The 12247-nt window shown below is 41.2% G+C and overlaps 1 protein-coding gene across 2 annotated transcripts in view; it reads left to right on the forward strand.

Annotated features, from left to right (window-relative positions):
- The window catches only part of ARAP2 (ArfGAP with RhoGAP domain, ankyrin repeat and PH domain 2), a 481396-nt gene that overhangs the window by 295192 nt on the left and 173957 nt on the right, over nucleotides 1–12247 (forward strand). For both annotated transcript variants that reach the window (XM_040335148.1, XM_040335150.1), the window contains exons 20-21: nucleotides 7126–7289; nucleotides 9361–9573. In XM_040335148.1, coding sequence (XP_040191082.1) covers nucleotides 7126–7289; nucleotides 9361–9573 — 377 coding nt within the window. The remainder of the gene's footprint in view (nucleotides 1–7125; nucleotides 7290–9360; nucleotides 9574–12247) is intronic.

Here is a 12247-nt window from a genome sequence, read left to right on the forward strand (position 1 = left end):
AGGGGAGGGAGGATCTTCACGGGGGGGGGGTGTTAGCAGGGGAGGGAGTATCTTCACGGGGGGGTGTTAGCAGGGGAAGAAGGAGCCTCCCCTGGTGTCTGTCCTCCTGCTGTCCTGCCCTCCAAGGCCACTGCTATCCTGTTCAGACAGACAGTGATGGCAGCCGTATTGGCCTGGCCAGCCCGGGTATTGTCCTGCACAGCCCGGGTATTGTCCTGCACAGCCTGGGTCAGGGCAGTCACCTCCTGGGCCACGCCTGTTGTGGCGGTCTGCAGGGATCACAAACATGTGATGACCCCCAATGAGTTTGTGGCCACATCACCGAGTGACTCCCTCATTGCACCCAGGCTGTGCTCCATCTTGGTCAGAGTTTTTTTTTATCTTACCCAGACTGTGGGTCTGCCGGGCATTGTCCTTCTGCAGACTGGCCGGCAGATGCTCAAACACCCCCCTGGTCTCCTGGGTCGCCATCCTGCCTGCCCCTGAGGCTTGTGGCTCTGGAGGAGGGGAGAGAGTGACCCTTGTGGTTTGCAGCCTGTTGGGGGAGGAGTGGGAGGGGCTACCCCTGATGGTGGCCTGACTGCTGCCAGCCTCTGGGGTAGGCTCTGGGGTAGCCTTAAGGGTATCCTAAAATGTCATTATATCAGAGGCCAAAATGATTTCCCTGCCAAGCTGCAGATCTTCTTCTTCCACCCCCTCATCCTCCTCCCCCTCATCCTCCTCATGAGGGGAGGTTTGGCCACTCCCCTCCCCTGGGGACTCCTCAGCAGCCTCTTGTCCTTGGGGTGATGCAGCAGCCTGGCCTGATGGGCCAACAACCTCCTGGTCATCTGTGGAGGACACCAAACAATCACAGGTTTGAGGATCCACACACTTGGCACATCTTCCCTTCCCCCACCCACACATGCTAATCACCAGATAGAAAAACAAAAAACTTACCTGGCCTCACAGGAACATCAGACTGATAACCAGGCAGGCCCACCACCTGCTCTGGCTGGAAACACCGGGCCACTGCCCATTCCTCCTCAGTCAGCCGGATGGGGCATGGTCCCCCTCCGCCAGTGCCCCTCCTATGGGCAGTGAGTTTTGCCACCTTATTGCGGACCACGCTCCTCAGATCATTGATCTTTTTCTGGATGCCAGCGGGGGTCCTCGTCTCCCCCCCCGCCGCATTTATGTGATCCGTAATTTTTTGATACATCTTCTTCCTTTGGGCCAGGGAGGTGTTCCGGCTATCAGGCCCATGTAAATATCGCCCATATTGGATGATATACCTGGCAAGGATTTGCTTCTCTACATGAGTAAAATTAAGCTTCCTGCGCTTGGGGGCCATCACAGACACCACTCAGCAACAAGAAAACTCACAGGACAAACAAACAAAAATACACACACAACAAACAAACAAAAATACACACACAACAAACAAACAAAAAGCAAAACACACAAGCAGACAGCTACTACAAAGTCAAAAACAAACACCCAAAAAACAAACACAAAATCCAAGCAAAAAAAAAACTTAGCAGAAACAATCAAACAAAAAATACACTTATCAGAAACAAACAACAACTACAATCTAATACTCCTCCAAAAATTCTCTATCACACACAACTCAACAACAAACACTGACAAACGTTCAGAGCAGAAGCAACTTGCTCTAGGAAGGGAACACAGGGAAATACTTTTGCAAGGGAAGTGAGCAGCAGATTTGTGCGCGCATGCGCAGTACGGCCGGCCCTTCATTTGCATGGGGTCACGGCTCATTACAATGAAGCACGCCCACTTCCTTCCCACTTGCAATAACCCCGCCTTACGCCTCAGAATTTAAGTTACGTAAGCGCAATTTTGTGCGCAAATGCGCTGTGGATACGGCACTTACGACACCAACTTAGGGCGCCGTAACTTAAATGACATACGTTTTGAGTAACTTATTTTTCGCCGCTGGCTGTGGATTTGGCCCTTAGTTCTTTCTTCCTTTTTGTATTCTTTTAACTATTTTATTCTCACAAAGTGTGTTTATTAAATTCATAAACATTTTTTAGTTTATGTTTGGCCTCTAATGGCAACTGAAATATGTATTACAAAATCTTTTAGTTGATTTCTAAATCAGCATGGAGCTCTGAAATGCTGGTTGAATGTGTAGGCATGCGGGACTGGAGTTTCATTTGTTTAATAGAGCTCTTACCAGGAAGGTACATGATCTGCTTTTACTGCTGGCCGAGCCCACAGGAAATATGACTGATGCTTTTGTGAATGTGATATGAAAATTAGCATATCTTGGAAATTAACTCTGCAAGATATGCAGGCAAAGAGCAAAAGACTAGTCACCAGTGTTGCATGTGGTCTTCCTGCCACTGATATTTCCCCCATTAATGAATTACCATGCATTGTTCTGTACTGTGTGGAGTTGATCATTTTGATAGAGGCATGGCTTTACTTCCTCATGTCGTTACACTACCAGCAAGAAGATTAGTGAACACCACTGTAGTGACATTCAACAAACCTCACTGCTGATACAACCCTCACTGCTGATACTAGTAGTTAGAGGCAACATGTCACATTGCAGATATACACCCATGAGACCGTGCCTAAAAATCCTATGCCCCCTCACATGCCAGCGGAATCTGGTACCCAGAATAGAAGAAATGAGCAGGTTTCCCCTGACATTTAATTGTGCGTACATAATGCACTCTCTCCACCCCCACCTCCATCATAGCAGAGGCCGAGATCAATCTGGGAATCTGTCAGTTAGTGATGGAAGTATGGGCAGTAAACATTATATTTGATGAGGATTAGATTGCTGGATGCCCTTATTGATGTGGATTACAGTACAGGGACATTAATAAAATAGCTTTTGTGTTATATTTCACTTAAAAAAAAAAACTTTTCAAAGCGTGTGTATGTTTATTTGTAACTTTTTTTTTTGTGGAAATGAGTAAGGGGTAATAATGTACTCTTGTATTCCCCTGAGAGGAAGCAGATATCTGTATACCCCCTTATTATAAAGGGAGCTTCCCGAATTTACTAGAAGTATCCCTGTTTTACCCCCACCTCATTATTGAGGCATCAGGAGTGGATAAGAGGTCCTTGTCTTTCACAGCAAAATGGACAGGACAGCAGTTACAGTGTTGTGAAAAAGTATTTGGTCCCATCCTGATTTATTTATTTTATTTTTTTTTCATATTTGTGACACCTAAATGATTCAGATCATCAAACAAATTTGAATATAGCCCAAATATAACCGGAGTAAATACAAAATGATAATTTAAAATTATGTTTTCATTTATTATGGGAAAAAAGCTGTCCAAACCTGCCTGACCCTATGTGAAAAAATAATTGCTAAATCATGAATAAACTGTGATTAAGCACATTTTCTGGGAAGCTGAGTTAAATTTCACTTGCCACAACCAGGCCTGGTTATTGCCAGACCTGATGAATCAAGAAATCACTTAAATAAAAGCTGTCTGACAAAGTGAAGCACCATAAAAGACCTCGAAAAGAAACACATCATACCGTAATCTAAAGAGATTCAAGAACAGATGAGAAACAAAGTAATTGACATGTATCACTCTGGTAAGGGTTACAAAGCAATTTATAAGGCTTTGGGACTCCAGCAAACCATGGTTAGAGCCATTATCTACAAATGGAGAAAACTTGAAACAGTGGTGAACCTTCCTGTAAGTGGCCAGCCTACTAAGATAACTCAAAGAGCACAACGACGACTTATCCAGGAGGTCATAAAAAAATCCCAGAACAATACCTAAAGAACTGCAGGCCTCACTTGCCTTAGTTAAGGTTGGTGTTCATGATTCAACAATAGGAAAGAGACTGGGCAAAAATGGCATCCATGAGAGAGTTCCAAGGTAAACCCCACTGCTGACCAAAAAGAACACAAAGGCTTGTCTCACATTTGCCAAAAAACATCTTGATTATCCCCAATACTTTTGGGAAAGTATTCTGTGGACTGATGAGACAAAAGTTTAACTTTTTGGAAGGTGTGCATCCCGTTACAGCTGGCATAAAACTAACAGAGCATTTCATAAAAAGAACATCATACCAACATTCAAACATGGAGGTAGTAGTGTGATGGTCTGGGGCTTCTTTGCGGCTTCAGGACCTGGATGACATGTCATAATTGATAGAATCATAAATTCTGCACTCTCCCTAGATAATCCCAAAGGAGAATGTCTGGCCATCAGTTTTTGACCTCAAGCTCAAGCGCATGTGGGTTATGCAGCAGGACAATGATCTGAAAAACATCAACAAGTCCACCTCCTTAAATCAGATTGCTGTAGCATGACCATAAAGCTCATGCTCAAAAACCCTCCCAAATGGCTGAACTAAAACATTTATGCAAAAAAGAGTGGGCCCAAATTCCTCCATGGCAATGTGAAAGACTCATTTGCTACTTATCGCAAATGTTTGATTACAGTTGTTGCCGCCAAGGGTGGCACAAGTAGTTATTATGTTTAGGGGGCAATTACTTTTTCACATAGGGCCAGGCAGGTTTTGGATAAAATTGTCACTTAAACACTGCATTTTGTATTTACTTGGGTTATCTTTGTGTAATATAAAAATTTGTTTGATGATCTGAATCATTTAAGTTTGACAAATATGCAAAAAAACTAAAAATCAGGAAGGAAGCAAGTACCTTTTCACAGCACTGTAAAAAGTCTGCTGATTTTAAATCAACCCCAAAATAAAATTAAAGACTTAAGTCCACAATAATAAAAAGCAGCAAATTAATTAATTGCCCAAAAAGATACAGTTTTCTAACTGACCCTAAACTTTCCTTATACAGTCAATCAGCTTCCTTCATCCTTTCCGTACAACAGCTTCCAATTCACTGGTACTATGGATGCTCTACGCTTCCCCTTTTATTGTGAGAGGGCACATAACAAAGCACACATTTTTTAATTATACTAAGACAGCTGACAAAAAGACTCTTGAAGTGTATTATCATTACAATGAGTTTGGTCTAGTAAACTGTTGCATTAGTTTGGACCGCAAACTGCTTTTCTAGGGTCCCCCGGTGGTGCTCCTGGCTCCTTCTCTTTGGCAAGTGCCCCTCACGGAGAGCTGATTTCTGTGGGTGCACCTGCGGGTGCGCTCCCGAGTCCTGCTGCTGTGTCATTTGACACAGACAGCAGGCCCCTGGCTCCTGTGACACTGGATTTGATTGACAGCAGCGGGAGCAAATGGGGGGCTCTGGGGGGGCAGCTGCAGCATAGTAGGTTTTTCACCTTAATGCAGTGAATGCATTAAGGTGAAAAACACCTTTACAACTCCTTTAATACCAGGCAATTTGTTATACAGAGGGCTTTAGGTATGCAAGGATAATGGTAAACCATTTTTTTCTTTAGAATAGTATCTTTGGGGTAGGACCTCAAACACAAATAGAAATCCAAAATGTGCTGGTGTGACTAGGGGTAATAAATGCAGCTGCTGGCAATCAATAGTAAGACAAACAAAAATAAACATATATATCATGTAGGTTTCCACGCTAACATAGTGAGAATAAATTGCCAAAAATAAAAGTCCATATCAAAATGAAATCTGGCAAAGGTAAATAATGAAATGGTCCAAATCCAATATGTATCTTGAGGAAAATACCACTGAAATTGTGCGGAGGTCGTGCTACTCCATACATGTAGTCATCATGTGAGCCATCACCATTGTAAGAAATGCACTCTTACTAGACTAAAATGACCCCACTACGGAGTCAGAGTCGGCTGTTGTAAACACTTCCACCAGGAACATTCAGTTCACATCCATTGGTTCCAATATGTCAGGCTGGCTTTCACCCCAAGATTAGTAGAGACAATGGTGACCATATACTGTATATAATCGGATATCCACATGTAATCAAAGCAAGGAAAGCCACATAGTGTAAATCGGCTAAAAACGTTAATGTAAACACTTGATAAACATTCTACTCACATGATACAAAGTGGGCATGTGCAAAAAAAGTCACAATTTTAAGCTGTACAGCAAAGGTTCCAACTCCAAAGAAGTGTTGTGTACGTAGGCTCGACCCAACACATTTCATCCCATAGGACATCATCTAGGGCAGTGGTCATCAACCTTGTCCTGCAGGGCCCACTAACAGGCCAGGTTTGCAAGATAACTGAAATACATCACAGCTGATATAATTTGCTCCTCAGTGATTGCAGTATTCTAGACTGCATCTCCCCAAGGTAATACATAAAACCTGGCCTGTTAGTGGGCCCTGCAGGACAGGGTTGATGACTACTGATCTAGGGCATCCATGCCACATGATCTACAACGCTTATTTATAATTTATTCAACAGGTGACCCCACCCCTGATTATGAAATAAAGCACTGCTGGGTGCAACTATGGTTAAAAAAGCTGACATTTGGGGTAGCACCAGCTTTAACAGAAAATCAACTATTCTTGTTTAAAATGTTTCAGTATAGGAGAGGTTGGGTTTTTCGAGTATCTCCTGCTGATATACTTTTGGTTACTGCTGCTAATTTCCATACCATCTACTAATATTTGATGTGTGGGTGGAGGTAACTCCAATGTTGTTGCTGCACCCTGTGCTCCTACAGTTATTTTGTGTGAAGTAACTGTACGAAGAGGCACAAGGCACAGAGGAGGCGCAAGGATGGTGGACTTTGACAATGGCTACCTTAAACTAAACACTGCACAGACTTTCAGAAATGAGCAGATAGCCTCATCTATCTAATTTTTACAATCCCAAAAGAATAACGTAACATATTCTGAAGAATAATATTACAGTATATCCCCTAGTTTATTAGAACTAAAATTAAAAATTGCTTTAGATAAAATATGAAACTGCTTTTAGAATTCAATTATCTTTGAGGCTGAAACCCATGTTTTAATTGTAGGCAGCAGTGAAGGATCTCTTACATTCAGGCTCTTGGACTGGGTAGAAAGGATTTTTCCTTATGGGACCGTGTGGGGGTGGAAGAATATTATTTTTTAAAGCAATAAACTGAACCTGTTTTTGAAAACTCCCTTAGAGTAGTTACCATTAGAGCCTACTTTATGTTTGCTTACATATTATATAAAATAAAATTCTACTTTTATCTGAAATTGTGCCTTCTGAATGCATTTTCTTAACTTAATTTTCTAATGTGTAGGACATTATACATCCATGCACATACAGTACTGGATTTCATGGTCTGGTGTTGTGCAATTGAAAAAGCAGCAGGTACAGATGGTAATGCGCTACAGGATCAGCAGCTCTGCAAAAACAACATTCCTATTATTGTGAACAGCTGCATGGCATTTGTTACGCAGTATGGTAGGTAATACAGAGTTTATGTTCAGCAGATTGTTTTTGAATGACATTAGTTATTTGTGAGCTTGTTGAAATATGTGTATTTAAATATATAAGTATCAAGCCATAGGGAAAAATGTTTAATATTGCTTCTGCATTCATGTATTAATTAATGCATTTACACTTTGCTGGGAGGTGTGAAAGCTTAATATATAAACAATACGTTTGAAGTGGCACAAAGTGCAAACTAACCCATAGCCACCAATTAAAATTTGTCCTAATAAAGACACAATGATGCAAAATATATTACTTTTGGTGTTTATCCTTATAGCATCTTGCAGTAATTTCTATCATTAGCTTGCTGTTCCTCCTCATTTTAACAAATTTAATTGATTTAAGCTATTTCCATATTCAATTGAAAGGGGCTGTATAGTGCAATTCTTAGTAGCCTCTGGAGAGAAGCACTGCATGCTAGAACATTTTAAGACCAGTTTTTCTCTTACGGTCTACCTGTATCTCTTCCTGCCCAGAGTTGAGCTTTAAACCCTAGGACCATGTCACAAACCAAGAACACACAGTTGAGACAAGTGTATGGCAGTTGCAACAAAGCAAACACAAGAGAACCATTGGATTTGATATTACAGTAACCTGCAAAAATCTAATGATTATAGCTGAAATTTCAGTTCTGTAGATATAAAAGATATAAAAGATATAAAAGTCAAAACATTAAAGGAGACCACAAGAGTGTAGTTTGTTCTGCAATCCTGTGACTCGCTTAGGCTGACGTCACAGAGCCGGTCCAGGCTCGGGCAAGATCACGACAATGAAGTCTGGATCTGCCCACATGCCTGGACTGGGCACCTGGCTCAGCCTCTCCTGCCACTTCCACACCGCAGCGCTCCAGCGCAGGGGGCAGAGCAGACAGCGATGACTGTCAATCACCAGCTCTCTGCTCAGGGAGCTGTGGGAACTGAACGATTGGCTGTGTTCAATCGCTCGGTTCTCAGTGTTATGGGCACCGGGGGACAGATGCAGCATCTGATCAATATGGCATCTACCTAGGTAAGTATAATTCTTAAAAAAATAAGATCACCACTGTAGTCCTTAACTGTAGCAGAGAATGTAATGTCATGCTACTGGCTGTACTGTCTGTCAGGGCAACATACAGTAAATCTCAAGATTGACCGGACAGAAATACATAATCTTTGGCAAGTAAAACAGCTCACAGTTTTGCATTTCATATGTGTATTTAGCTGTTTGCCAGACATACAGATTTAAGTTTTTACAAAAACAAAAAAAAATACTGAAGAAGCTTTTCTGATACTAGTTGAACATAAAGCCTCGTACACGCGATCGGATTTTCCGACAACAAATGTGATATGGCAGGGTTTTGTCGGAAAATCCGAACCATTTGTATGCTCCATTGGACAATTGTTGTCGGAATTTCCGACAACAAATGTTTTAAAGGATGCTTTCAAATTTTTCGACAACAAATGTGTCTTGTCAGATTATCCGATCGTGTGTACACAAGTCCATTGGAAAAACAAAAACAAAGTACAAACATGCATTCTCCAAACCAATGCTTACCATAAGACAACAAACACTCCAAAGGGTGTGTTAAAGAGCTGAAAAAACACGTAGTTTTGTGTATGTTGGCTGAAAAGGTTCTGTCCTCTGTATGTATACCAAGTTACTGATATAGTGAATGCAGGGTCCTTGGTTTAGTAACACTTTAATAGATAATAAAAACAAGGACCTTGATAACAGAACTGCAGTCTTTAAAAACAAGCCAATAATGGCAGCTTCTTCATTTTTGTTACCAAAGGTAAACTTTCATGACTTCCAGACACTATTGGGTATGCTTGCGTTTCTAAAAAGCTCTATATAGATGCATGTTTTTTTTGCAGTCTGTGTTGGGTAAGAATTAATAATTTATGAACCTAAATTGTTTCTTTTTGTCAAACATACTGCAGTATTATTTGTGCGTGGTATAGTTTACAAGACAGACTTTTCATATTTTAAAGTATACATTATTTTAGCATACATTATGATAATTCATTTAGACATGTTTATTTTGATGTCTCCTTATATTAAGGTTTGGGAAGCAAATCTCTGTATCTAAAGAGCGGGAACCCGCTGAAAGTAAGGGAGTTGTTAGAAGATTTTAAAAAGGACGCACGGAGCATTAAGCTAAAAGTCGGAAAACATCAACTGGAAGATGTGACGGACGTGCTGAAATATTTTTTATATGAAATAGACGATGCACTCCTGACAAAAGAACTTTATCCATATTGGATCTCTGCCCTAGGTAATGACACTGTGTTCCAGAAATAGCTGTTTCATTATTCATTTGAACGAATGCATCTACTAAGTAAAAGATGTTTATTTAAGTGAAAGATTTTTGCTTAAACTCCCCTGAGACTGCAGGCACAATGCTATTAGAGCAAACTTCCTATGCTATAAAATTAGAATGAGGCATCCTGCTGTCAGTGCATATAGTACCTTGAACCTACCATTTTACTGAGAGCTCATAATGTAAGCAACATATGTCATCAGATAAAAACTGTTACATTAGGCGCCTCCATTTCCTCCTGTTATGTTTTTAAAGATCATTACCGTTATATTGCCATCCATGTGCATGTAGCTGAACCAGTATACTTTTCTTGTTTTTTGCATTTTTAAATAGAACACAAATTCAGAAGCTGCTAAAATGTTCCAGGCTGAACCTGCCCACAGGCATTTTAGACCAGCCTTAGGGCTGGCTATGGGCCATTGTTGGGATGGGATATGCTGTGGTCTGGTTGAATATGCATAATATAACATAACCCCTTTATGACTATCCAGAAAAGCACTACAACACACTCTAATCTGCTGTGTTTCTGCTGCAGTTTCTGGCTCTCCACTAGCAATTATTTCACTTTGTCTAATATGTGTATGCAAACCTGCAATCGTGTGTACATCTGCAAAATTATAAAAATATTTAAGTTTGGGCTTAGAGTGATACTATTTATTGGTAAATCATATAGATGGTAATGCAAGATTTTAAGGCACTCTGGCCTCTTCTTGAGGAAATATGATCTGGTAATAAGAAACATACGTTTTATACATGAAATAGTAAAGAGATGCGGACTTTATCAACTGGACTCTTAAAGTGGTTGTAAAAACAGATGAAAAAAAAACCCTGCAAGACAAAGGCATAATGAACTAGTATGCTTTGCATACTAGCTCATTATGAAACACTTACCTTTGAACAATGCTGTTGCAGCAGTCAGGGCACATTGCTGTGACCAATGACATGACATCCTGGAGTTATTTCTGGGTTCGTGGGCTCCAGCGATGTGATTGGCAGATGCTGCTATGATGTCACCGGTAATTGAACATCAGCTGAAGTAACGGCACGAGCAGCACAGCGACACAGTATTCACGGATACAGTGAATATCTCCTAAACTGTGCAAGTTTTGCAGAAAATCACGGTACCTACAGGTAAGTCTTATTATAGGCTTACCTGTAGGTAAAATGGTTACTTTGAGATTGGTTCCAGGTACTAATTGTCCTCTCACCACTCACATTCAAGTAGGAAGTGGGCATGGTGTGAGCCTTTGAACGTCTTATTGCCTTTGAGAAGAATATGCTCACATGCTTAGGCAATGTGATACAAGCAGTTTTCATTTGTCTTTTAGGCAGGCATATGTGTGTATTGGGGATGGTGTTTGGTCTGTGGTTAGAGGGAGGGATGGGTAACTCTGGTTAGGCTTATGGTCGAGCCTGGTCCTCTTGTTCTTCCCCTTCATGAGGATGTTTCCAACCAGCCCTGCCCTTTAGGAGGTTGTGCTTGCTGGCTCTAAAGGTGGATGGGTTTCCTATGCACTATTAAGTGTATGTGTGGTAATGACAGGCACATGGCGCAATGACATAATCTGCCCAATTGCCTTTTGTAAATAACCCCCATAGTCTTGTCATGGATACCATTTCTGTAGAATTTGAAATGGTGACAGGGCTCTAGTCTCGTCTTAGTGTTCATTGTTCCTATATGTTTTTTTTCCCCCAGATTTAAAAATAATACAATTCATAATTTTACACATATGTTGTCCCATGCTGTACCTGTAAAATCCACTCTTGGTGGTAAAGCTGGTGCAGGTGTAAAGTTTGCATTTTGAACACATGATTAGTTATACCAAATTAGAGGATTTGTATTGGAACTACAAGCCTAGTATTGATACCCTACCTATAATTGCATCTTTTCTATCTACATGGGAAATGTTACAGCTATCCTAAATCCTGTTAAGTCAGTGCTTGTTAGAACTCTGTCCATCTCTAAGACATTGATCATTTTCAGCCTCATTTCAGCTCTTCCTGTCCTGCTACAGCCATGGATTTCCTTGTGATTTTCCTTACAGTTCAGTCCTGTTTTTCCAACATGCACAGCACATACTTCTGACACTGGGATTGGCCTGGATGGTTACTCCTTATAGGCCTATAGGCAGTACCTGGATACCATAGGGATGGGTTTGTCTGGGTGAGAATGATGAAACACTGGTTAGCCTAGGGGCATGGACAGGGTATTCAATCTCCCGAACGGCCCAAAGGCAGTAGAACTGCACGATTCTGGGAAAAATGAGAATCACGATTCTTTTGCTTAGAATGAAGATCACGATTCTGTTACAATTCTCAAAAAAATGCATGGTTCAATCTGAGCAGGCTACATAAATGTAGCCTGCTCGGATTGGCAGAGGTCGTTACTCCAATCCGAGCAGGCTTAGCATGCTCTGTCATCACACAGTGCATCGGGATTGGCTAAGCGGCGCATATACAGAATACATGCAGCCGTACAGAGCACCCGGCAGCTGATATCGATCGAGCAGCTGCTATACCCGGCGTATAAGACGACCCCTGGATTTTGGCTGTGAAATTCTGGTGTAAAAAGTCGTCTTATACGCCGGAAAATACGGTATATATATATATATATATATATATATATATA

This window comes from Rana temporaria, chromosome 1 (assembly GCF_905171775.1).
Source record: "Rana temporaria chromosome 1, aRanTem1.1, whole genome shotgun sequence".
Taxonomy (NCBI): Eukaryota; Metazoa; Chordata; class Amphibia; order Anura; family Ranidae; genus Rana; species Rana temporaria.